The sequence below is a fragment of the Cebidichthys violaceus genome, unplaced genomic scaffold, assembly GCF_023349555.1.
Source record: "Cebidichthys violaceus isolate CVI_PGR_0920_01 unplaced genomic scaffold, fCebVio1.0.p SCAF_5, whole genome shotgun sequence".
NCBI lineage: Eukaryota > Metazoa > Chordata > Actinopteri > Perciformes > Stichaeidae > Cebidichthys > Cebidichthys violaceus.
This window is the reverse complement of record NW_027176705.1, coordinates 12,006,071-12,029,114: the sequence shown is the minus strand read 5'-3', so window position 1 is coordinate 12,029,114 and position 23,044 is coordinate 12,006,071. Positions and strand designations below refer to the sequence as shown.

Genomic DNA, 23,044 nt, shown 5'->3' with positions numbered 1-23,044 from the left:
GTGTAAACATGAACGTAAACCATGGTCTTGGTGCTGTTCCTATATACTTTATGCAACTCTGTAAATGTGGCTTTTTGTATTAATTACTTTTACTATTATGACTATAGTTATCATAGTAGACGTCACTGGTGGAAGAAATACTAACAACTTTAGTCAGTGAAGCTAATTTTAACTGCTTTACTGTATTTGATGTTGGGTTGTATTTGTAACAATACCTCATATTTTACAAACTACTACCGTATGTTTTGAAAAAAAGCAAATAGTAACAGTAGTAGCTATTAGAAAAAAGTAGTGGAGTAAAAATATAAAATATCAACACCCTGTGAAATCAAATTATTTACAGTAATTAATCTCCCAATTATTTGTTTTTGGTGAAAGTGGTAACAGCGGAATTTCTCTCTGTAGTATTATCATTATCATTACCTCCGCCAAAGAGTTACACATACAACTACTGGCCCTATTTTCATGAAATGTGGTGGAAGGGTGTCGTATGGGCTAAAGATGAACCCATTAAATTTGGGTTTGGATGGAACGGATCTGAAACACAGGTTGGAGACATGCATCATTGGCCTTGGCGAGAGTCTGCACCCTCCGAGTGCCCTTCTAGTTCTTCATACTTCTATTTTCCATTTTAACATTGTGTCCCATACATATGATGTACATGCCCCACGCCCAGTATACAAACAGTATGTTTTTCAAATGCAGCATATTATTATGATTTATCATGCTGAGAAAATCTAAATAACTCCATTATAACTTAATAAATAGTACATATCCAGATAACGCCCCACTACATCACACATACAGACACACACGCACACACATACTCACAATCACACATATCATTCTTTTTTCTCACTTTAATGTTTTTTCATTCTGTTCAGCTTTAGAACGGACATGACTATTACATCAATACTGAAAACGTACATACATATCACATAGAACATGCTTGTCTTTTGATTTGTGTATCACGTTCAATAATAAATGTATTAGTGCTGCCCCTAGGGGAGGGTACAGACAGAGCAGAGCTGTGGTCTCAGTCAGATACAGCCAGCTGATTTCATGTGCAGCTTTCTCTTTATTGCATCATATATCTACAGAAGTTATATCCATAGCCTCAACATGTGTGTATCAGAGTATGTGTGTATGTTTGCGTGAGTGTGAGTTTGTCCATGTGTGCAGAGCAGTAATATCCTGCAGCCAAGACATCTGAATGCTGAAAGAGGTTCAGCCACACATGTGCCACACTGACAAAATTATGTAATGTGAATTTAAAGGAAACAAATAGGGCTATATATATATATATATATATATAAATATATATATATATTTATATATATATTTATATTCATACTCACTTTCTAATGATGTAATGTGACTGCAAAGAGAACAAATAGGGCTATATATATATATATATATATATATATATATATTTATATTCATACCCACTTTCTAATGATGTAATGTGACTGTAAAGGGAACAAATAGGTATGTAGAGTACACTTGACCTCTCATTTGTTTGTGTAAATATTGAGATTGATTTGGAGACAATGACATGGCAGAATATCTAGCTCAGGGGTCACTAATAGGCGGTCCGGATCTGGACCCAGACGCCGTTGTATCTGGACCCTGGACCTACAACCGATAGATAATTGAGAATTACTACATTTTGACGGAGCGATTCTATTTTAACCGGCACAGCTGTCCAGGAAACACACCGACCAATTACATGCGTTGTAAATCATCTCATGTGATGCAGCTCAGGCAATCAAATATGTGTATTCTGATAAACTTCCCAACTCGAGTGAGATTTACACACACAGGAAAGAGGAAAGAAGACAGACAGAGTAGTCGAAGAATAATACGTGAGTCAGAGAAGTAATTTCACATGGCATTCTCCAAAAAGAGAAATATGGTCAGCAAGACCAGAGACTTTAACCAAGAATTGACAGACACTTATATGTTAATTCATCCCACGGGCAGTTTGAAACCGGTGTGTCTGATATTATTTAAAGCGGCGATTTGAAGCGCCACTAACAGACAAAGCACACAGCTTTTGAGCAAACATATACACTCACATAAACATATATGTTTTTGTTATGTGTGTGTGTATATATATATATATATATATATATATACACACATATACACACACACACATAACAAAACCAATCTAACCCAACAATGATGTTAACAGAGAAGAATAGAGCTTAAACAAGTGGTTTTAATATATATATATATATATATATATATATATATATATATATATATATATACACATTTTATGTGGAAGCCTTGTTATCCTCCAAAGAAGTTGGTGGACAAATTTAATTCGCAAATTCAGCAGCTTTTGGCTGGTGTCTGGTTTTAATTTCCCACACTAATGATGATGATCCTAGCAACTTTACGCTACTGTGGATTAAATAATTTGTTAAGAAATAACCACTGTTGCTGCTGTGACACATCCTGTCCCAGACACACACACACACACACACACACACACACACACACACACACACACAAGGTACAGGCACAGAACAGGCACATATACATAACCATAGACAATTTTCAGTGCCTGTTTCAACTCAGGTAAGATAAACGGCTTGTATGTGGAGTGCAATTTTGCCCTGTTGTGCCTTGAGAACAAGGAATGAAGAAAATGAGTTATAAGGTGTCTGCGCAGCCTCCTGTCTATCCAGGGAAAATATATTCATCTAATGGGAACATCCTGCACCCTGCTGTCAAACCATTCTCTCATCTCTCATACAGCCATCCATGTCATAACCTCCACTCCCCCCTCACATTCATCACTCTGTTTTGTAATCTCTCTTTTCTACTCTCTCTGTCAGTCCTGTTTGAGTGTTTGCCATATTTAGTCAGCACCCATCAGCCCAGCAGAGACCTGAGTGGTCTGTCTCAACAGGGTACATGATGAAGTATGTAACACTACACTCAAACAGTCTGGAAGCTGGGTGTAGAAAATGCTACTCAAGTTAAAAATGGCATAATCTGCTGTTTTTCCACATGTGGTATTTTACAAAAGGATTTCATCAACAAATATAATGTATAAGTAGCATCACCACTGGTTTGTTTTCAGTGAACATATACCAGGATCAATCTCAGTGCTTACACTAACACTAAATAGTACAGATTTTACTGAGGTTTAGGAGATTGTGTTGGGTAGCAGCAGAGAGAATGTGTGTAATAATGATTTTACTCTCTAAGACCAAAAAATGACTTTATTTACAACACAATCATAACACAATAAAGTAGAGAACAGTGTGTTACCATTGTACAGGAAGGGAGTGACTTAATGAATAGAGATCAATATATAGGTGTGGAGAGACACAAAGCTGCCGAGGGCTGTTGGCCTCCACACACACATCCCTCTCCCATGTTGTTAGATCACGAGGGGGGAGGCTAAGAGTGCAATCAATAAATTAGACCTCAACCACAACCTTTGGAAATGGAGGGAGGTTTTTGCCAGCTGAAATCAGAACACCCATCTCGTATGATATTGTTCTGCTTGCTACCTGTCAAGTGTGGTTCTATTTGATGGGTGGATTAGCTAGTCACCTCAAATCACATTTGATTGGATAACTGTATGTATCCGCTTCAGAGTTCAAGATGAGTCGCAGAACATTTCTACATATATTTAACAAATAAATAGGGATAAATGAATAACTAGGAGGGCACTCTGAGAGTGCAGAGCCTTCACCGAGACCAATCCGCTCAAAAAAGCTCCCCCCTTCCACCAAGTCTCATGAAAATCAGACCCGTAGTTTTTCCATGATCCTGCTGACAAACAGACAAACAAACCAACAAACCGAACCAAACAACACAACATCCTTGGTGGAAGTAATTAAAACAGGGACAGGGGATTCATTTGAATGAGTCTTTGAGAATAAATGAGTTCTAGTTGGCTGAGCTTAACCAAACCATAAACATATAGGTGTTTTTTTTGGAACAGTAACAGGTCTTTGGAAGGTACTGACCTTGTTGAAAACAAAGACATTTTACTTTAGAAAATGAGAAGTATTCACCTTTAATGGTACACAGTTCCATATTGGATTCTAAGTGATTCCAGCCTATGACTCCATTTCAAAGCCCCGAAAATACATGGTGGTCATTGACTAATCCTTGAAACCTTGTAGTGTATTCCCTTTGCCTTATTTCGACAGACTAAGTGGGAAATGAAAGCCACAGTGCAAACCAGAGCTGTGCCTCATTGATCTCACCAAAATAGTGTGTACTTTCAGTTCAAGGACTAAGAATATCAGGTCACACTTAAAAGCAACACACACACACACACACACACACACACACACACACACACACACACACACACACACACACACACACACACGTCTACACAATAACACTGTTGTAAGGAATCAATCCTCCACAGTGAAGAACACATTGGCAGCTACTTTGCATTAGAAGACAAATAGAGCAGCCGTCAGTCTGTATTAAATAAATGATAGCTATAATCCCAGGTGAGTTCACCCAGTTTAACCACAGATTTCAGATTCTCTTCTTCACAGCCTTCAAAGTATTTTTATTTTTTTTTAAATCACACAAAAATAGCTCCAAGTAAAAGAAAGAAAACACTGCATTATGAAGTAGATAATTTCTTCCATCTATTATTCATGCTTCAGACTTACACTCATGCACATCTCGTGACGGTCCACAACAGTGTAAGAGAAAACAAGCTAATGTATTTGTGTAACATGCTCCGAGCATCTGATGCTGTTGCATAAAGTGAGATGAAATGGATACTGAGGCCTTTTTATAGTCTGCATCTTCGATATTCTTGACGGAAAAGGAGGCGCGCAGGAGTGCTCGACGGTCATATACAAACTTTGACCTTAGCTGAATAATGTATAGGATGTAAGATGTTGTATCTGCACTGAGATTTATTGATGGTATATCATGTTTTAGATGGGAGGGAGAAAGGTTGAAAAGACTGTAAGAATGGAGGTTTGCTTCTGAAAGAATGAATAATACAAATAGTAATAACAGAAAAAACTGTGAAGCATCACTATGACTCTGACTCTTTCTCCAACTCTGGCTTGTCTACAGTGAAGCCTTAACCTGAACCAGTTCTGCTGTATTCACATCAGCACCAGTGTAAGTAAGGTTTGTACCAGAGCGAATAACAGTTAAAGAGGCTTTGAGATAGATGTTTGAAATGCCAAAATCCCATCCTATTTGTACTTTTGGCAAAACAATAAATTGTATCTTGAATAAAATTGCTATGCAACAGCTGAGCTTTTATGTATAACTTACATAATCAAGGAGGTGAAAGTGTTGATTTCACAGGCCATAATGACAACTGTTGCTGTCTTGGCTGTTTGGGGTCAATGAGCCATTTTCACTGCAGGTGTGTTGTGTTGTAATTAGTAGGACAAACACATGTGCTACTAATAACACTAACGATGGCTCTGTTCAAGTGTTCCAGTAAACCATGACAGTGAGCCAGCATGCAAAATACCAGGACCCTGAAACTGAAGCAGCTAAATATAATTCAGACATTTTTTATTGTAATTTACACGTCTGCTTACTGTGACGTGTCAAAATGTCTTCTGTGGAAAAGGCCTATATGCATATCTGGATTACGCTTGACCAAAAATGCTTTTGTTGGGAAGAAAACTACACAACACTACAAAATGTATGTTTTTGAATAAATTGTGGATAGGCAGCTCATCAGTTTTCATGTTAATGAAATCATTATTACATTCTTCTGAGCTTACGTATCTCCTTAAAAGTGGAGCTGACACTGTCAGCTACGGAGCTACAGGGAGCTTTTGCTCACGCAGAAATTAATATTTTATATTTTCGGGGGTTTCATGAAGGTGCCACATGGATGTATAAAGACAACTGGATACGGTGTCGGCGGCGGGGCCACATTCATTCCTATCAAAGTTGCTCAATGGTGCATGAAACTACAAAAGTTTGACTTCCGAGAATAAAATTTTGCGAACTTGCGTTTCCTTTAACCACGCCTCCCAGCCCTCGGTCCAGCCTCATTCATATGAACGGTGGAAGGAGAATAACTCTGGATTCGGCTAATAGGGGTTTTTTTGCAAATTATAGGACCTAATGATATAAATAAGGACTATTCAAGTGGTTGTACTAGGAAGTACCCAATGCAGGTCTATGGGAAAAAGTCTATTAGTTTTGCAATACTTTGGTGGAATACCGTTCCAGTATCCGTCTACGTAGATTGAGACCGTATTTCGATACAGCCAATCAAACCTTGCATAAAGCAGTAACGTCAGAGTTCTATCATAGTCAGAATAGACAGTCACACTGAGACAGACAGCAGACACAAGAGCCACAGACTTTGAACAACAAAAACATTAGTTTCCCTGCTAAAGCCACCTTCTTCTCTAACCTACATGAACACACATCTACTTCACTGGTAAACTGCAGCACATTAAACGTACATACGTTTGTTTACTTTTTCTCTTGGTCCCTACACCGACACTTCAGCAGCCTGCCACCTGCTGCCAACACAGACTCCATTCGGCTGGGATGACAATGACTATTTCTAATATTTCCCCGAAAGATCTGTTTTCTTCCCTTACCGCCTTGTGCCAAATTTGAAGAAACTCCCTCCAGGCATTCCTGAGATATCGTGTTCACTAGAATGGATCGGATGTACGGATAGCCGACTCTAAACATAACGCCTCAGGCCAGGGTTGTTGCCGGCACAGAGGCGTACAAATTATTGACAATATATCTAAAAAAACCTGTTGACATTATTTCTTACTACAAAAAGTGATGGCTAAATGTCATCTCAGGTGGCCTTTAAACACTCAAAGGCTCAGTGAATCTGCTTCACGATTAGTGTGGGGGTGTCATTTGATGAGATTAGATTGGCAGTGTTGGTAAAAAAAACACCACTATCATTATATTTTGAAATATCCAAAACTGTCCTAAACTGAGTGTCCATTTAGGACCATATCCTTTAACAATCCAATTTAGTAAATATGTTTTCAGGCGTCAAATTTAGTTTATAGAAAATAATCACAAATGAGATCGCAATCTTGGACTTCAGCCCTATTCTTTACCCCAGTAACAGGGTTGTTATAGTTGGACAACACATCTTCCACTCAAAATGCATAACGACTGCTACAAGCTTTTGTTTTTGTGGATGACAGAACAGCAAAGTTGCATCTAACTTTCATTCACCATCTGCCTCTACAGCTCCAGTGCAACCCACCTCTGCTCTTATTGGAATCATGTCTGCAAAGGTACGACAGTAAAAGTTAAAATTTAGGCCAGACAACTCGCTGCCAAGGATTATGGAGCAGAGCACTTAAGGTTGTTCTAAAAATCCATGAGGTATTTTCACCTCTGTTACAAAATTAGAAACTGACAGGAAACATGTATGTGTGTCTTTTTGTGTGTATGCGGGTGTGTGTTTCATCATTCAGTTTGACGATGCTATGCTGTGTCATCCCTGACAGTCAACCCCACCCTGCGACTTCCTCTCTCTGCCTTGAACCCTCCTACACATCAATAATGGGGTAGCTTGTGTGAACTGTAATAACAACGAGTCCCACTCTTTCTCTGACGGCAGGCCGGCTGCTGTGGAGGGGAAGAATAATGACTCCTTACACAGGCGCACCAGGCTGCTCTCAATTAATGCCAACTAAAATACTGCACACCCAATGAGCACAAACACACATACACACACATTGCAGACTGTCAACAATGGAGAGGAAGGATGGGGGCAGAAGAGGAAACATCACACTGTGGACATGTATTAAAGGAGACATCTACAGAGGGTCAAGACATAAAGAAAGTAGTAGGAAGAGAGAGAGAGAGAGAGAGAGAGAGAGAGAGAGAGAGAGAGAGAGAGAGAGAGACATTCAGTATGTGTGGAGCAGGAGAGAGATTTATCTGTATCTGTGTGTCCACTGTGGTCCCATGCCACAAAAAACAGCCTCACCAAGCATGCATTAGTAGCAGGTTGGCATGATTTTACATCATAAACCGTTGGTTGCTTTCCCAAAAGCTACATCACTCATAAACACACACACACACACACACACACACACACACAGGTACGAAAACAAGCACACACCCACAAGTACGCATGAGTTGACCGGTGGCGAGAGTGGGCCAAACGCAGTTCTCAGCTCGATGGCAATCCCAGAGTTAGTAAGGGTTTTTAGGTCCAAGCAGCTTACCCAATCATTTATCAGATTAATACTTTTCACGAGAATAAACCAGTCATAGAGAGAGACATATGGAATGTGTTAAAACTGTGCTCATCTGAAAATCAAAGATATATTGCATAACTAAAGGTCACACTGTGTGTGAGTGTGTGTGTGTTTTTAGTGTGTGTGTGTGTTTGAGTGTACGTGTGTGAGTATTAGTGCTGTAGCTTGTGTAAATGTTAAATCTGAATTAAACCATTAGCAGGAAAGAAAAATGTGTTTGGACTTCTCAGACATTCATTCTCCCTTGAAATCACAGTACCTACCTGTACTTTAGTCAATATAATCACAGCTTATTTTTAATGCAGGACAATAAAATATTATTGCTGCAGGAATAAAAAAACAAAAAAAACAATGGATTTTTTTCCAGCACCAAGTCCTGTTTGGTATTATTTTAAATGAGTGGGTCCAATTTATAAAAAAGTGAGTTTTTTCGACACTCTTTGTTTCCATTTAGTACAAAAACTAGAAACAAAAATTACAGTTTCTGATAATCAAATAATCATTAGTACTATTTTAAGCCCAAATGCCACATATTTACTGGTTCCAGCTACTGATATTTAAGGATTTATAGAAAATAATCCGCAGATTGATAGACAATCATTAGTTGCAGCGTTATTATCCTGAACCCCTTCTCTGTGTGTACATCTGTGTGTACATCTGTGTGTACATGTTAAGTTTGTGGGATCCGGTCGTGAGTGAGCCTTACGTTGGAGTCGAGCAGATCCATGCTGTCCAGGCTCTTGCTGCGGTGAATGCGGCCTTTGATGCGACGCAGGGAAGGTTTACCCTGGCTCATGGGCAACGAGAGGGTGGAGGTGGCAGGCATTGCCATAGCACCAGCGCCCCCGGTAGCACCTGTAGGCCCATCTGAACACCCGGGAGCGCCTGAGGGGGATGTTTCTCCATCTTGGGGGGTCACCCTGCAACAGAACAGACAGAGAAACACAGAGGACATTAGAAATGATGCAGGCACAAAAATGTAGTGCCATTTACTGCCTCAGCCATACTTTCTCTGTCTGAAGTCACACACAGTTAAAAAGGTCATGTGGTCTGACTTCAAATGAATGCTAATGTTGCTCTGTATCTGCTGGATGTTATAATAATAGGTAACTGCGTGCGAACACCATACCAATGCCATAACAAAAGTGGCCAAAAAAAATCAGTCAATGAAGATTCAAGTGCATGTAAATGTACTGTGTGCCACCTGAAAGCACATGTTTCATTTCAATCAAGCAACTGATGGTACGAACACATCTGAGATGTCTGTGTTTGGCCTCAGCTCTTGAATGTTCCTGATGTTGTATCGCTTGTGGGCTCAACAACTTGACGTGACCACATCTATTAAATACCACATGATTTGCAATGATCATGTTTTGTCAAAAGAACAATCTGCACTGCTAGAAGGCACTGCTGCATATATGAGGGAAAACATAAAGATGCCTGCAGGACCTAAGTGACATAACTTTCCTCTTGCCGTCTTCACTTTTTAAAGGACATCCTCTCCTGTTGGCTGTAGTTGCATTCCAGCATGTGTGAATAATTGGGTTGAATGTCAGCGGGTAGCTTGCAGACGGAGACTAGGTATAAAGCATCCACTTGTCTTCTATTATTAAGCCACAATGAAGCTGCTTTGCTTCTTACATGCACGGCTGCAAAGGGAAGGCATTTCCAAGGTAACTTAAGGTGAATTGCTAATGAAAAGTAAGTATGACAATTATGACAATTTTCAACCTCCTGTTTCATATTGTTCCAAACAATAGTGCTGACAACTCTCAGTTACAGTCCAAGATTACTTAATGGTCCCTAATATGCAATTAGTGCCATTCAATCCCTGTCCTCTGCGTGACCTGTGCACAGTGTCCACACACACGTGTGTATTTACGAACAGCCAGTGACTGAATCACTATAATCCCAGTGTTGCTTTTACAAGGAGATTCCATACACACACACCCAGCAGCAGCTTATGGAGCTCTGTGGGTTTTAACTCTGTTTCTAAGAATGAGGAGTGCTGACATGGACTGTATCTGTGTGACTCAAGGAGGCCACTTTACAACCTGTAGTCCAATCACTAATCCTGTTCTAATAGATGACATCATTAAAGAGAAACAACGGGAACAAAGAAACATGGGCCATTTGGCTCAAGGATTGTAAACATCAGCTTTTATGATGAAAGTTCCTGACAGTGAGTAAAAATGTGATATAATTTAAAGAACACTTTGTAACAGAATCACATGACAAGTGTTGAAACAATGTGTACCATTCTTTTAATATTAAAGCAAAGCGTAACTGATCCAATCAATTTGAAAGAAGCAAAGCCGCACTGTAAACAAGTGTTGTTTACTTTTGGCAGATGCCCATTGTGCTATTTTTGACTTGACTTGATAAGATGTCATTTCTTAATTTACTGCCCTTTGTCCTTCTCTCTCCTCTTTATTTTTAATTTAGATACAACATAGACTTGCAATATAAGTTATATATGAATAGAAAGACGGCAACACTAAACAAGCAGTTTAAACATCAGGGAGCAAATAATAAAACTACACAGAGCACCAGGAATATGAATGCTCACTTGCTGCTGGCCTATGAATGATTTATCATCTGTGATGCTACAGGATTTTAGGGAAAATATATTGAGCCATGCTAGCCATTGGATCAGACACAGTCTGGCTGTCTGTGCAGACAGAAGTTAGTTTCACTTCTCACTGCCTCTGGAGAAATGTGGAGAAACTCACAAACAGGCTGGAGTGCACAATGCGTCCCCAAAGTGACCCCTTCAGTGCAGACGTTGTGCAGCACAGAAAGAGATATAATAAGGAACATTAGACATTGACTACATTGAGAGGTGAAGTTTATGAATATTACATGAGACTTCAGCCCAAAATAGAGAATCTCCCTCCTGCCCTGGATTTAAGAGGTCATTAGCAAAGCTTTACAGTTTAGCTCATCCCAGCAACGTGTACATGTTAAAGCCTAATTGGAGAACAATAATTAATTGAGTCATTAATTAATTAGTGTTCTTCAGTTTTAATATAGTTAGATATAAAAGCACAATTAAATAAATGATTACATTTATCAAACCAGAATTTCTGGTTGTTTTTCGTCAACCATGTCTGTCCAAAATGTCACTTTATCATTTTATCCTATTAGACAAAAATCTGAACAGTTCATCCTAGAGTCCAGTTGGACGTTTTATGTCAAATTTGAAGAAATTCCCTCCGGACGTTCCTGAGATATCGCGTTCACAAGAATGGTCACACAGACAACGCGATAATATAATGCCTGGCTATCACCGGCGCAGAGGCATGGAAAATAATAATGAATGAAAAAAGGCAGTTGTTGCAGCACTACAGCCTAACACATCATCCTAACGCGACGCGATGGGAACTGGAAAAACTCAGATTGTTTTTCACAATGAGGATACCCTGACCTGCTCCGTGAACGGGCTAAGCGGCATGTCGCTCGTTCAAATAACCGCGTGCCCGTGCTCTATTTCGCACACTTGCTCCACCTCCAAGTTATTTTCATCGTTGACAGTAACTGACAGGTAACCAATATCACTCTCTATGTAAAAGAGATTGACAACACTCGTAGAATATCAGGAACATTTTTCACGCTCTATTCATCGGAGTTTGCCCGCTCGCTGCGTCAACATCAGAACATCATTAAAATATTATGAAAGTTCAGTTTTGGCCTTTGAAACAGCAAAATTTACACCAAAACTGATATTGATTTTCTACTTGGGTCTTTTGCTCAAATGTTATTTTGCTGCTGCGCCTGTTGACAGCGGTGTATATACAGTAGCTCTCCTGCTGGTTTCTCCAAACTGAGGGCGAGGTGAACGCCGTCGATTATAATACACTAACTATGTTAAGTACCCCATACGACCCCAAGATATGATTGTTTTGGCAAAATACTATTTTTAAAGTCAAGAACCAACCTTCATGTTCATATTTCCTATTCTATACTCAATAGTATATATAAAATGACACGTACAGAACGGCCAGTTATATTTAACATTTGTGCACAAATATATATATTTAAACCAGTGACGGACTTTTTGTGAGCTCGTAGACACCAGTTGAACTAGCTGCTCTACGGGTATCAGAGGCGGTGGGGTAGATGTTGAGGGGCTACCAGGGTACATCCTCCTGTTACCTCAGAGGTAATGTGTTATGACAGATCTTCAGATGGAGAGCACTTTGCAGAACAACTGGTTCCGCTCAGTGAGGATTACAGGAACAACAGCAGGTGTGTCTCAGCACCACGGTGACACTTCAACCTTAGCTTCCAGTCACACACACACACACACACACACACACACACACACACACACACACACACACAGACATGATCCTGTCCTCCTCTGCCTAGGTGGCTCTAAAGAGAAGAGTGACATCTCCAACAGCTTTTATATCACGTCTAAAAACAATGGACTAACCATTGTTATTAGCATTGTTATTAACAATGACCAAACTGTTAAACAGAGCTCTGACAGGACACCTTTTGATCCTGGGGTTGACCTTTGCACATATCTTCCAGTTCGTCGAGCAACAACGGTGCATCCAAAATAGCTCTACTGACTTGTCCTCTTTCCTTTTATACTCTTAGACCTTTTCAAAAACGCTTTTATGGTGCCAGTATGGAAATATTTTGTTTTACTTTCCATATAAACTCACTCACTAACTTCAGTGCCTATATTGCACAGGTGGGAAAAATAAAGTCAAGAGCAATAAAGAAAGAAAGGAGACAGGTGAACAAAGCATGAAGGAGCATGGGGCTGAGAGGCAGAGGGGGAAGAAAAGGGGCCAGAAGACAAACAGAGAAAGACCATGATGCAAAGGGACAAAGGACAGAGGGACACTGTCAGCGCATGGCTCAGAGGTCATCAGCTGGAAGTGATGGCAGCCGATGAACATGCATCATTCTGCTCACGGGTCCCCCCCCTACTTCAGGGGACAAGTGGAGACAAGAGGTGCATGACACATCCTGCTTTATCAAGATAACCTCAGTGACCCTCCCTAACAGAAGAATGAAACCAATGACTAATATGCTGTCTAGCTAATAACATCCTTGAAAAACAATCTAAGAAATGGGAAAGAAAACAAGAAAACATATCAAAGCTCTTATTTACTAGTTGGAGTCTGTAAGCTCTTTGAAAACCACCTGGGCAGCGAGGACACCGCTGAAAATCTGTGGGCGAGATCAAGACTCTGAGTAGGCCAGACAGGCCTGACAGATGGGCAGACCAGATTAGGCATATTGACATGTATCAAACAAGGCGGGACGACGCTCATGCCCGAGCGCCGTCTGACCCCTGTGGAGAGGAGTGTAACAGGCAGGTCGATGGCTGGTTTCAAAAAGCAAGGCTGCTCTCATGTGTGCATAACAGACGTCAATAGAGACAAAAACTCCACTTTATGGCACATTGAAGCTCAATGTGTGAGCAGTTGTGAAGACAAGCTAAAATAAGGAGATTAGCCTGATATGCTGCCTTAGCGATACCACATACACCATCCCACCAGACATAAGTAGCATGTTTTACACATTTCGCTGATGACTGTGTAGTCATGAATTCCTTAATTGGTCTATTTCAATCTTATTGAAATAGAGGACATCATGAATGAAAAGGGGATCAGTAAGGATGCTCCAGTGGGCAAAGACTTAAAGTATCAGCCACCTTTTAAGTTCCAGACCCTCTCTACTACACTACAGTATAATGCTATTACATCATATTAAGACAAATATAATGCGTTGATTATGTAACATTGGAAAATGTCAATGTGGCCACAGCCAGACAGGTATAAATCTGCCAAGCAGAGGGAAAGATTTGAAGAGAATTCGATTGAGATCTCTGTCAGACAAAAGTGGATTCCCTCTGCTGCGTCCTTCTGTATTTGTGGGACGGCAGTGATGGGTTCCATCTTGTCAGCCCGCTGTGAGCCATCGTGACAGTCGAGAGTCACCAGAGGCCGAGAACGTGTGACTCACAGATTCTAAAAGTCGTTGCTGCTCGCCGTCTGACTCTGACTTGAGACGATGAGTCTCTGATAGGCTTCTGCAAACCTCGCTGCCGCCAACGCGCTCTTTAAGGAGTCATTACCAGACCCTTAGTTACATTACATGAATCCAGACCTGCACTGTGTGAGAGCTGCAGTCGGACTCAAAGAGGACGTAGCTGCAGGGTCACATTCGCACCAAGCAATACCAGAGAGGTACAGATAGGTCAGTGGGGTTCGTACCTTATCAACCAAATATGGCTCAATATCATTACAAATATTTCAATACCAGTGCCAATACAACACATTAGAGTCTTGGTTTATGTCAAACTTATATTTTTTATACCATACTTTGAGCATTATAAAAAAAATTATCTTACCAAGCAATTGCTGTCAACTTTCAATACTTGCCAGTATTGAAAGTTCTACAGATAGATAACTCACTGATTGCAAATATTATTAAAAATAAACTAGATCTTAACATAGATAACTTACTTTACTCTAGAACTTGGCAGATAAGGTGCATATGACAGACGCCTATCTTTATGACAATGTATCTCCCGCTATATAAATATAAGTCTCTTTAGCATTCAAAGTGTCTTAGCCACTAGCTAAGACACGTCTTAGCCACTAGCTCTTATGCCATATTCTTATAGTATAGAGTCTATACTTTTTTATGTGCAAATAGTATCATTATTACATTAATAATGATACTATTTGCACAATGCAAAAATGCATAAAAAAGACAATATGGCAGGAAATAAGCAATAAGGTATAGAATGCCAGCAGTCGGAAAGTACTCTGTGCAACATTTTGCCACAGAGTATCACTACAGGCCCAAACCCATAGATAAAAAAACACACAGACACACTCGCACTGGCACAGACACCCAAAAATCTGCACTCACACACACACACAAACAAACATTCACACCAACAAACACATGAACACACACCCACAGGATGCGCGGAGAGCGGGTGGGGGTGAGCCACGAGTCAATAAACCCTGTGTAATCTGTTCCCTTTAGTGGCATAAACCATCTGAGAGGAGATTACAACCGTTCTGCCAAAGTAAGAACATGCGAGTTCCTAATGGACAGAAACACAGAATACGAAAACAGACACAAACTCGTGCGTGTGCACCTTCGCATATACTGTGGAAAGTGTAGTGTGTTCAAAGACTCTCATGAAGTCAGGACTTGTGTTTTTAAGAACAGACTTTATGACTTTAATACAAAAAGGCTTCTTTTTTTTTACTTCAGGGAGAGCGAGACAGCGAGATACTGAGAGGATAGGAGAAAAATTCTGTATCTCTGCATGTTTTTCAGAAAAGTACTGATTATCATGACAGGCCCATCCTGGACTTGGGCTCCTGCTGAGGTAACTAATGCGCGGCATTGTCAGTTTGTGTGAGATTACGCATCATGGCCTCCATGAGTTGAACTGGAAGAGTGGAGGGGGTAGGACAGGAGTCGTTGAATGTGTGTGTTCCTCCGAAGAGCTGGGAGGGAGGACGTGTGGACAGGCAAATCGGAGGGCAGAAGGGCTGCTGCATGTGTGTGTGTGCGTGTGTGTGTGTGTTGGGGGAAGGAGGGACGCTGACTTTATGCATCATTAAGCAGGTGGACTGAGAACACCAGGCGGAGCCGCCACTGTGGACTGTCACCAGGAGCAGAGCAGACATCTGGCACACAATACAGGACGATACACCCACGTTAGGAAGAGCTGCGACCAGTTTAAACACACACGTCATCAGGCTAATTATTACTTATGGATCATCTCAAACTAATTAGTGTTGTGGTTATTACAGACCACTGTGTGTTTTGTATGATAACAATGTGCTTTATGCAGTGTGATGGAGTCATATACTTTAGAGCCTTCTGTTTGTATTTACTAAGTGCTTCATTTTTATATTTAAATTATATTCAGAATAAAACAATATTGACATTATTACAGCTAAACACCTGAACCAAGTAATCTGACATGGTGGACAAGTAATCTGTGGCGGATTTATGCTAAATAAAAACCCCACACTAGCCACTGATCGCTGCAGTCTGCACAGTCTTATTCACTGCGCCTCCAATACACTGGATAACAACACATTTGGCCTCAGAGTGCACGTTTTCACTCAAGCCTGTCCGATGGACTTGATGCTGACCCTAATCAGGTTACCTGATGAAGGGATTTTTTGTTCTGCAGAAAAAGATGCTTGGGTAATTTAATAAATTGTGTCATCATATAGTTTGTCCAGCAGAGCGCACTTTGATTTTGTTTTGTTTTATTCCGTTAAAATGTTTCTTAATTCTGTGTTTTATGATTGCGGCACATTTTGTCATCAGAAGAAAGTGTCTAATGATGAAAGAAAAAAAAGAAAAAAATTTAAAGAATTTTTAAAAAATGTATTATAATAAATATCACTGAATTTAATGTGACACAACATTGCGCATTGTTTTTAAACCAAGAAAGTAATTAAATACAGTTATAAAACAAAACATTACATCCTTTTGTGGAATAAAATGCCTAATAAACCCCCCAAAGTTTGGGGGGTTTATCACTGTTGGTTCCCTGTTGGTTCAGGGGGCACATGTACAGATTCAAACATTAACTGTATTTTTTGTAACAAAGAACTAATTATCAATCGTACTGATGAATAACATCAACCTTGTTGTTTCTTCTTATTGAGCCATTAAGAAATCAACAACTTTTTGTGGTCTTTTTATTTACTTACATAATATGAACTGTTGCATCATGCAAACAAACCATCAGCACCTATCAGCAGTGCACTCAAGTCAGATTGGAGACGTAACCAGTTAAAAGATGGTTAGTACCTGCTATCTTCCTATGTGCGCTGCTCACAGACAATTAGGAAATTCCAATAGAAAACAATACAATCAAATAGATTTTGTCACTGACACTAGTGTCTCATTCAGTTAGGACACAGTCTAATATCTACACACAGCATCCCCATACACTCAACATCACTGTGTTTAACATATATGCTAAGATTCATATTAGACGCCACGGGGTAGCCTACTGTAGTTCAACAAGCCTGCAAAGCTCATCTCTGCTCCACTGCCAGTTTTACTGTTTGTGCGAGTTCAGCTTCTATGGTACGTTAAGGTGAGTATATTTGTATGGCACATTTCACCATCAAGCATGATGGGAAATAAGGGTCTTCCCTTTCGCTACACTACTCTCAGCGGTGGCAGAGTGCGCATCACAGCTGAGCAGACGGTGGAGCGGAGTCAGACGCTGTCTTCGCGGTAAGTTGCTAACTAGTTTGTGAAATACATTGCTGAATTGAAAGTTTATAAACAATGACCTGTTTGATCATCTAATACAATCCTGTCCCAAACGCTCTGGGTCACTGCTGCACTACAAGTTCAAAAACAGCGTCAGAGCAGAATTACATTACAGTCATTTAACAGACGCTTTTATCCAAAGCGACTTACAATTCAGTATCTATCTACACACCATAGACGCAGCTACGGGAGCAAGTGTCTTGCTCAAGGACACATTGACATGAGACTAGTAGAGCAGGAGCTGGGAATTGAACCACCAACCCTCTGTTTGAAAGACAGCCCTGCTCTCCATTTAGCCACAGTCACCTGGTCACAATTAGAAAAAAGCCACTCTCTGAATGAGCTCCCTAAATACACAAGATTACCAAGATTGCTGTTTTTCACATTATTTGAATTCAACTAGCATTGCCTCAGGAGCATTATAGCAACGTAAATGGTGAAAGCAGTTGGATGTAAACGCTTAATTTACTGCAAATGATCTGCAAAAGTACCTGTGTGGTACTTGTGACTAATTACGCCTTGAAAGCAGCAGGTCAGGATAAGCACTTAACACACTCTAGCTTTATTGAGCTTAGAAATACGGCAGAGGTGGTTATCAAGTTTATGTATAGAAACCACTAATTGTCATTGGGCATGCATCAATACCCATAAATAAAAGGATAAATACTCAAACGTGTTACATTTCAAATGCATCCTCATGCAGTTTAGTGTTTATTGCATTGTGGATGCAATAAACTGTTCTTGAAACATGATGGACGGATGGGAGTAGATTTTTAATCAAGGGGTTTGAGTCTTTTGGAAGATCATTATCCCATCTGGCACACATTCTCCTCCTCATCTATATTAAGTGACGTCTCCATTATGTCTCCTTGTTTGGATGAAGAAACAACTACTCCATCTCCTTTTGTGTTTTTTGAATCTATAAAAACATTACCTGAGTGAGTCCTAAATCTTCTTGCTCCTGCACTCTTTGCTTCACCTCAAGCATGTATTTATGCATCAGCGCCTTCATCATGACTCTCATCTCAATGGCTGGAAGGACTGCAGAAAGCATACTGACATTTACACCCAATTCAATTCAACAGCTTTTGAGAAGAAGCCACATGAACTTAGTGTACTACAGCACTTATTCAACAACCGCTATTATAACACTGCCATTTTATCTTAACACGTATGAAGGTATAAACTGCTGAGTCTGGTTTCTTTTGTTATAAATAGAGCTAAAATCAACAAAGTCCTTCCAGCATTGATCAACTATATCCCTACTCCCATTAGCTCAAATGGCTACCACACATCTGGATTTAAACTTGAAGATCAAACAGTTCATGTAAACTTGGTTCTTCCAATTTTAAATTGCGTTACATTGGGTATTTCCTCAATCTGGGTAGTCATAGTAATTGAGTTACTTGTGCATGCAAGCCTACTGATTCTAGGCTCTGACTTCACCCTGAATAAAGACAGACATGACATGCACGCGAATGCATGGGGTGACTCCATGAAACACACACTGCAGGCACACGCTGGCTCAGCTTCCCTTCGTTAAAGTGGCTGTCGGAGGCGATACAGTAATCCCGTTTTAATGGCCGTGCCCCTTCCCCCACCATGATGCGATGGCCTCAGACAAACCACCGCGCCTCTCTTAAGGGAGAAGTGTCAAAACCAAGTCACCACTGTGTCCTTTGCAACACATTTGACAGCAGTCACGAGCTAAGAGGAGAAAACCATTTCCACTGTGCGATGACTTCTGATCCAGTCAGGTGTGTTGCTACAGGCTTGTTCCTCTAATGAAGGTTGAACCAGCCATTACAATAAACCAGTGTTTGTCTTCTCACTGTAAAGTAATGCCAATCTGGATGGATTATACCCTTGTGCTTAATGTTATCTATGTGGATTACAGAAGAAGAAGAACGGAATGTGCCCACTGTGTGAATAATGAGAGCCTATAATTAGACTGAACACTACTCCGCTGTGTGATGTTTTTGGATTTTCTTTTTTTCCAATTAATGAGGCTCCTAATATCAATGACCAAAACGAAGATACTCACCTGTAACCACACTGTAACCTGTGATCATAACACAGCCGGCTGGTGTAACAGACTGTCACGTTGTCAAAAGTCAAATAAGGTTACTGACATTAATATCAACCTCTGCTTGATAACAACTAACTGATTTACAACATGTACAAAACGAGTGGTCAATTAATCGGATAGTCAACTGCCTTAAAATTATTTAATTAGAATAATGACATTTGGAGATACAGCTACTCTGGCAGCAAATCATCACACCGGAAAAGCAAGAATCAGAGAATGTTTCACATTATTGCTTAACAATTGTATATCAAAGCATTTGCCGATTATTTTTTTATTGACAAATTGAATAATCAGGTCTATATCGTTGTAAAGTGAATATCAAAACAAATCAAACATGTCACCTTGGATTCTGCAAATTCTATTACTATTTCCTACCATTTTATAGATGAAAATATTTATTGATTAGCTTAAAAATAATAATCAACAGTTTAATTGATAATGAAAATAGTCCTTGTTTGCAGCCCTACAATGAACCACTGACAAAGGGAAATTGATGGTAACATATGTTTACAAAAGCTAAAGTGAAATAAGGGCAGCGACCCATAAAGTAGACACGTTTGGTGGATACAGCTGTGTGAAAATGTTATCGTTAGGTAAATAACAACATACTTTGATTTGAATTACACTAAGTGGAAATATTGATACATGGAAAACACAGACACATGAGCAGCCAATGAGGGTAAACCACTTTAGCATCACTCCTCCACATGGTGATCTTAATGCAGGCGGCATGGAGCTACTGAATAAGAGATGAGAAGAGGAGAAACCAGCCGGCATCTTTTTTCCTTTTTTTTTTTTCTTTTTTTTTTTACAACATCAGCTCACAGAAATAGATCTGACAACAGATACTTACTGGGGCAAAAACAAATCACCACATTTACACTCGGAAGATCCAAATGAACAATCGCTAAAATGCCCGAGGAAGCAAAAACACGGAGTGTGAGCGACTGAGATCATTTCAGAGCAGACCGTGTCGGACGGCGCTCAGCGTTGTCTCGTGCTGCTGTTGTAAATACACCTGCTCTGTCCGCTTCTCCGACCGCTGCATGTGAAACTCAACCGGATCACAACAAACAAAGAGTCCACCAAGCAAAAACACAGAGCACGCGCACGAACATAGCATCACGCACGGCTGCACAGAAAGCTACTCTACGAGCCTCTCCTCCCTTACTCAACGCCTGCTGTGCGCGGACATCACCAGCGTCGATATGAAACTGAACTGTTGTTGACGGCAAAGGGAGACATGGAGTCAGCCGACTCCCGCAAAACAGCTGCTCAGCTCTAACTTACACGAGACACAGGGAAAGAGGGGGAGTTTTATCATGACAACAAAGCTACGAGGCGAATTCTAAAGCTATGTTGAAAAGACACCACTGCCACTCTTTTCACGCACGCACCAATACACGCTCCCATCCACTCGCGCGCCTCCTTCTCTCTACTCACCACAGCTGCCTCTTAGTGGGGAGGCAGTCTTTGTTGGAGGCTGTCACTCCCATGGCCATCTGCATCACCGTGATATATTTCTGGTACTTCATTTTGTCCTCCTTTACTACTACTACGACTACAACTACTACTATCGCTACTGCTGCTACTTCCACCACTACTTCTACTTCTAGGAATCCGCGCGCCACAAAAGCGGCACAGGTGAGCGTGCATTCAAATGTCTGTTATTGTCCCCTGGCACCCGTGGCATCTTCAGTATCAAAAACGCCATTTCCGCGCCCGGAGGACTGTTGACGGGGAAAATGTTCCCCGAGGAGCTCAACGAAAGGTACCACGCCGCCGCGACCCATGTCTCTAATCTCATTAGAGCTCAGAATAGATTGGCTAATCCATTCGATTTTAGTCAGGACCGGGTCATTGTTGTGGCTCGCCCCGTAGCGGCCACTTTTATCCTTCTTTTTTTTCTTTTCTTTTTCTTTTTCACCCCCGTTTGTCTCTGTGGACTAACAGAATGAAGAGAAAGAGACAAACAGAGTCAGAGATATGATGCAGCGGCGGTGGCACCCAAACGTCTGAGGTAGGAACGAGAGAGCGCCTGTGTTCAACGAGAGAGGGGGGGGGGGGGGGGCAGAGGAGGAGGAAGAGGAGAGGAGGATGACGAGAGAGGCAGCGATGTAATGGCTTACGAGGGGGGAACCTACAACTGCTGAGTTCTCAGTATTGTTAAATCGGAGGCAAATGCATGATATTTTTTTCTCAGGATTGGTTCATGAGGCACAATTAAGACATCAGGGTTTGGTTTGTTAGAAAACATCTAAGTGATAAAAGAGTGGAGAAGAGCAGCAGAGAAACCTCAGCAGTAAAGGAAAACAACAACAGTTCAATACCAAAGATGAGACATGAATCGCTGAAGTCTGAAGAACAGCGAGAAAACAACCTACACAGAATAAGCATGACTTTATCCTATTTATATTCTTACTTACTTTACTTCAGTGATACATTTTTAGAAGTTTACCACTTTCCTTTTATATTTTCAATTCATACTGTATATTTCTTGTTTAGTGTACGTCATGTGTAACATAACACAGAGGCACCTTTCCCGTTTTTAATTATATGGTTTCTGTACCCATCATTCACTGCGTGTGGACCTCATTTCATGAATGTGTTGTACTATGACTTTTTCAGCTTCTACTGTTATTTTACTGTATTCTAATATGTCAGTATATTTTCTAGCTTTGTATCCGACATGATCCCGACTTGCTCTGACGTCATGCACACGAGGGCAACGATAACCTCACGAGATCGAGGCGGCCATAGTTTTTAGAGCCAAGTGCCACAGTTGCTCTCCACTGACTGCAAGACCCAGATGTTTCGTGATGGAGACGCCGGGCTGTTGCCTGATCGAGGAGCTGATTGGCTCCGAAACAGCACGGTTTGTCCCAAATCCAACTCTTCGGTGTAATTTAACACTGGATCGTAGGCTGTTGGTCGCATGTTGTACAATGAAGGTTTAATCTGTCAACAAACATAGCTTGTGTGGTTGATGATAATACATGTTATCTATATAGCACTTATCAACACAAGCAGCGTTTACAAAGTGCTTTACAATGCAAACATAGAATACAATACCAGATACACACACATGTCCAAATGCGGTCTGCAAACTACAAGTAACCTACAGATGGATCGAACAGGATGCCAATATTTCTGTGACCTCCTGTTTATTCTTTGAAGGCTTCTGGAAACTGTTTGACTTGACTGAAGCTTTTTGTCACCTTCCCCTGCTGCTCCTGATCTCCTCCACTTTCCAGGAGAGTAAGCCTATATTTTTTCAACAGAGTTGTTTTCATCTACTACTCAGCTACTGACCTTGTTGCTTAAATCTCGATCTCCTTAAGTAGCCACACAGTCCTGCTCTGCAGGTTTGACTGAACGAGGAGGCGAGTCAACATGATCTCATTGGCGGCTCAGTGAAACTGAG

The 23,044-nt window shown here is 40.7% G+C and overlaps 1 protein-coding gene across 11 annotated transcripts in view; it reads right to left on the bottom strand.

Moving 5' to 3' along the window:
• Positions 1–21,627, bottom strand: part of tjp1a (tight junction protein 1a) — an 88,396-nt gene extending 66,769 nt beyond the window's left edge. For all 11 annotated transcript variants that reach the window (XM_068730796.1, XM_068730801.1, XM_068730802.1 and 8 more), the window contains exons 1-2: positions 21,064–21,627; positions 8,941–9,154 (exon numbers count right to left, since the gene is read on the bottom strand). In XM_068730796.1, coding sequence (XP_068586897.1) covers positions 8,941–9,154; positions 21,064–21,155 — 306 coding nt within the window. In that variant the 5' untranslated portion in view covers positions 21,156–21,627. The remainder of the gene's footprint in view (positions 1–8,940; positions 9,155–21,063) is intronic.
• Between the last annotated feature and the right edge of the window lie 1,417 nt (positions 21,628–23,044).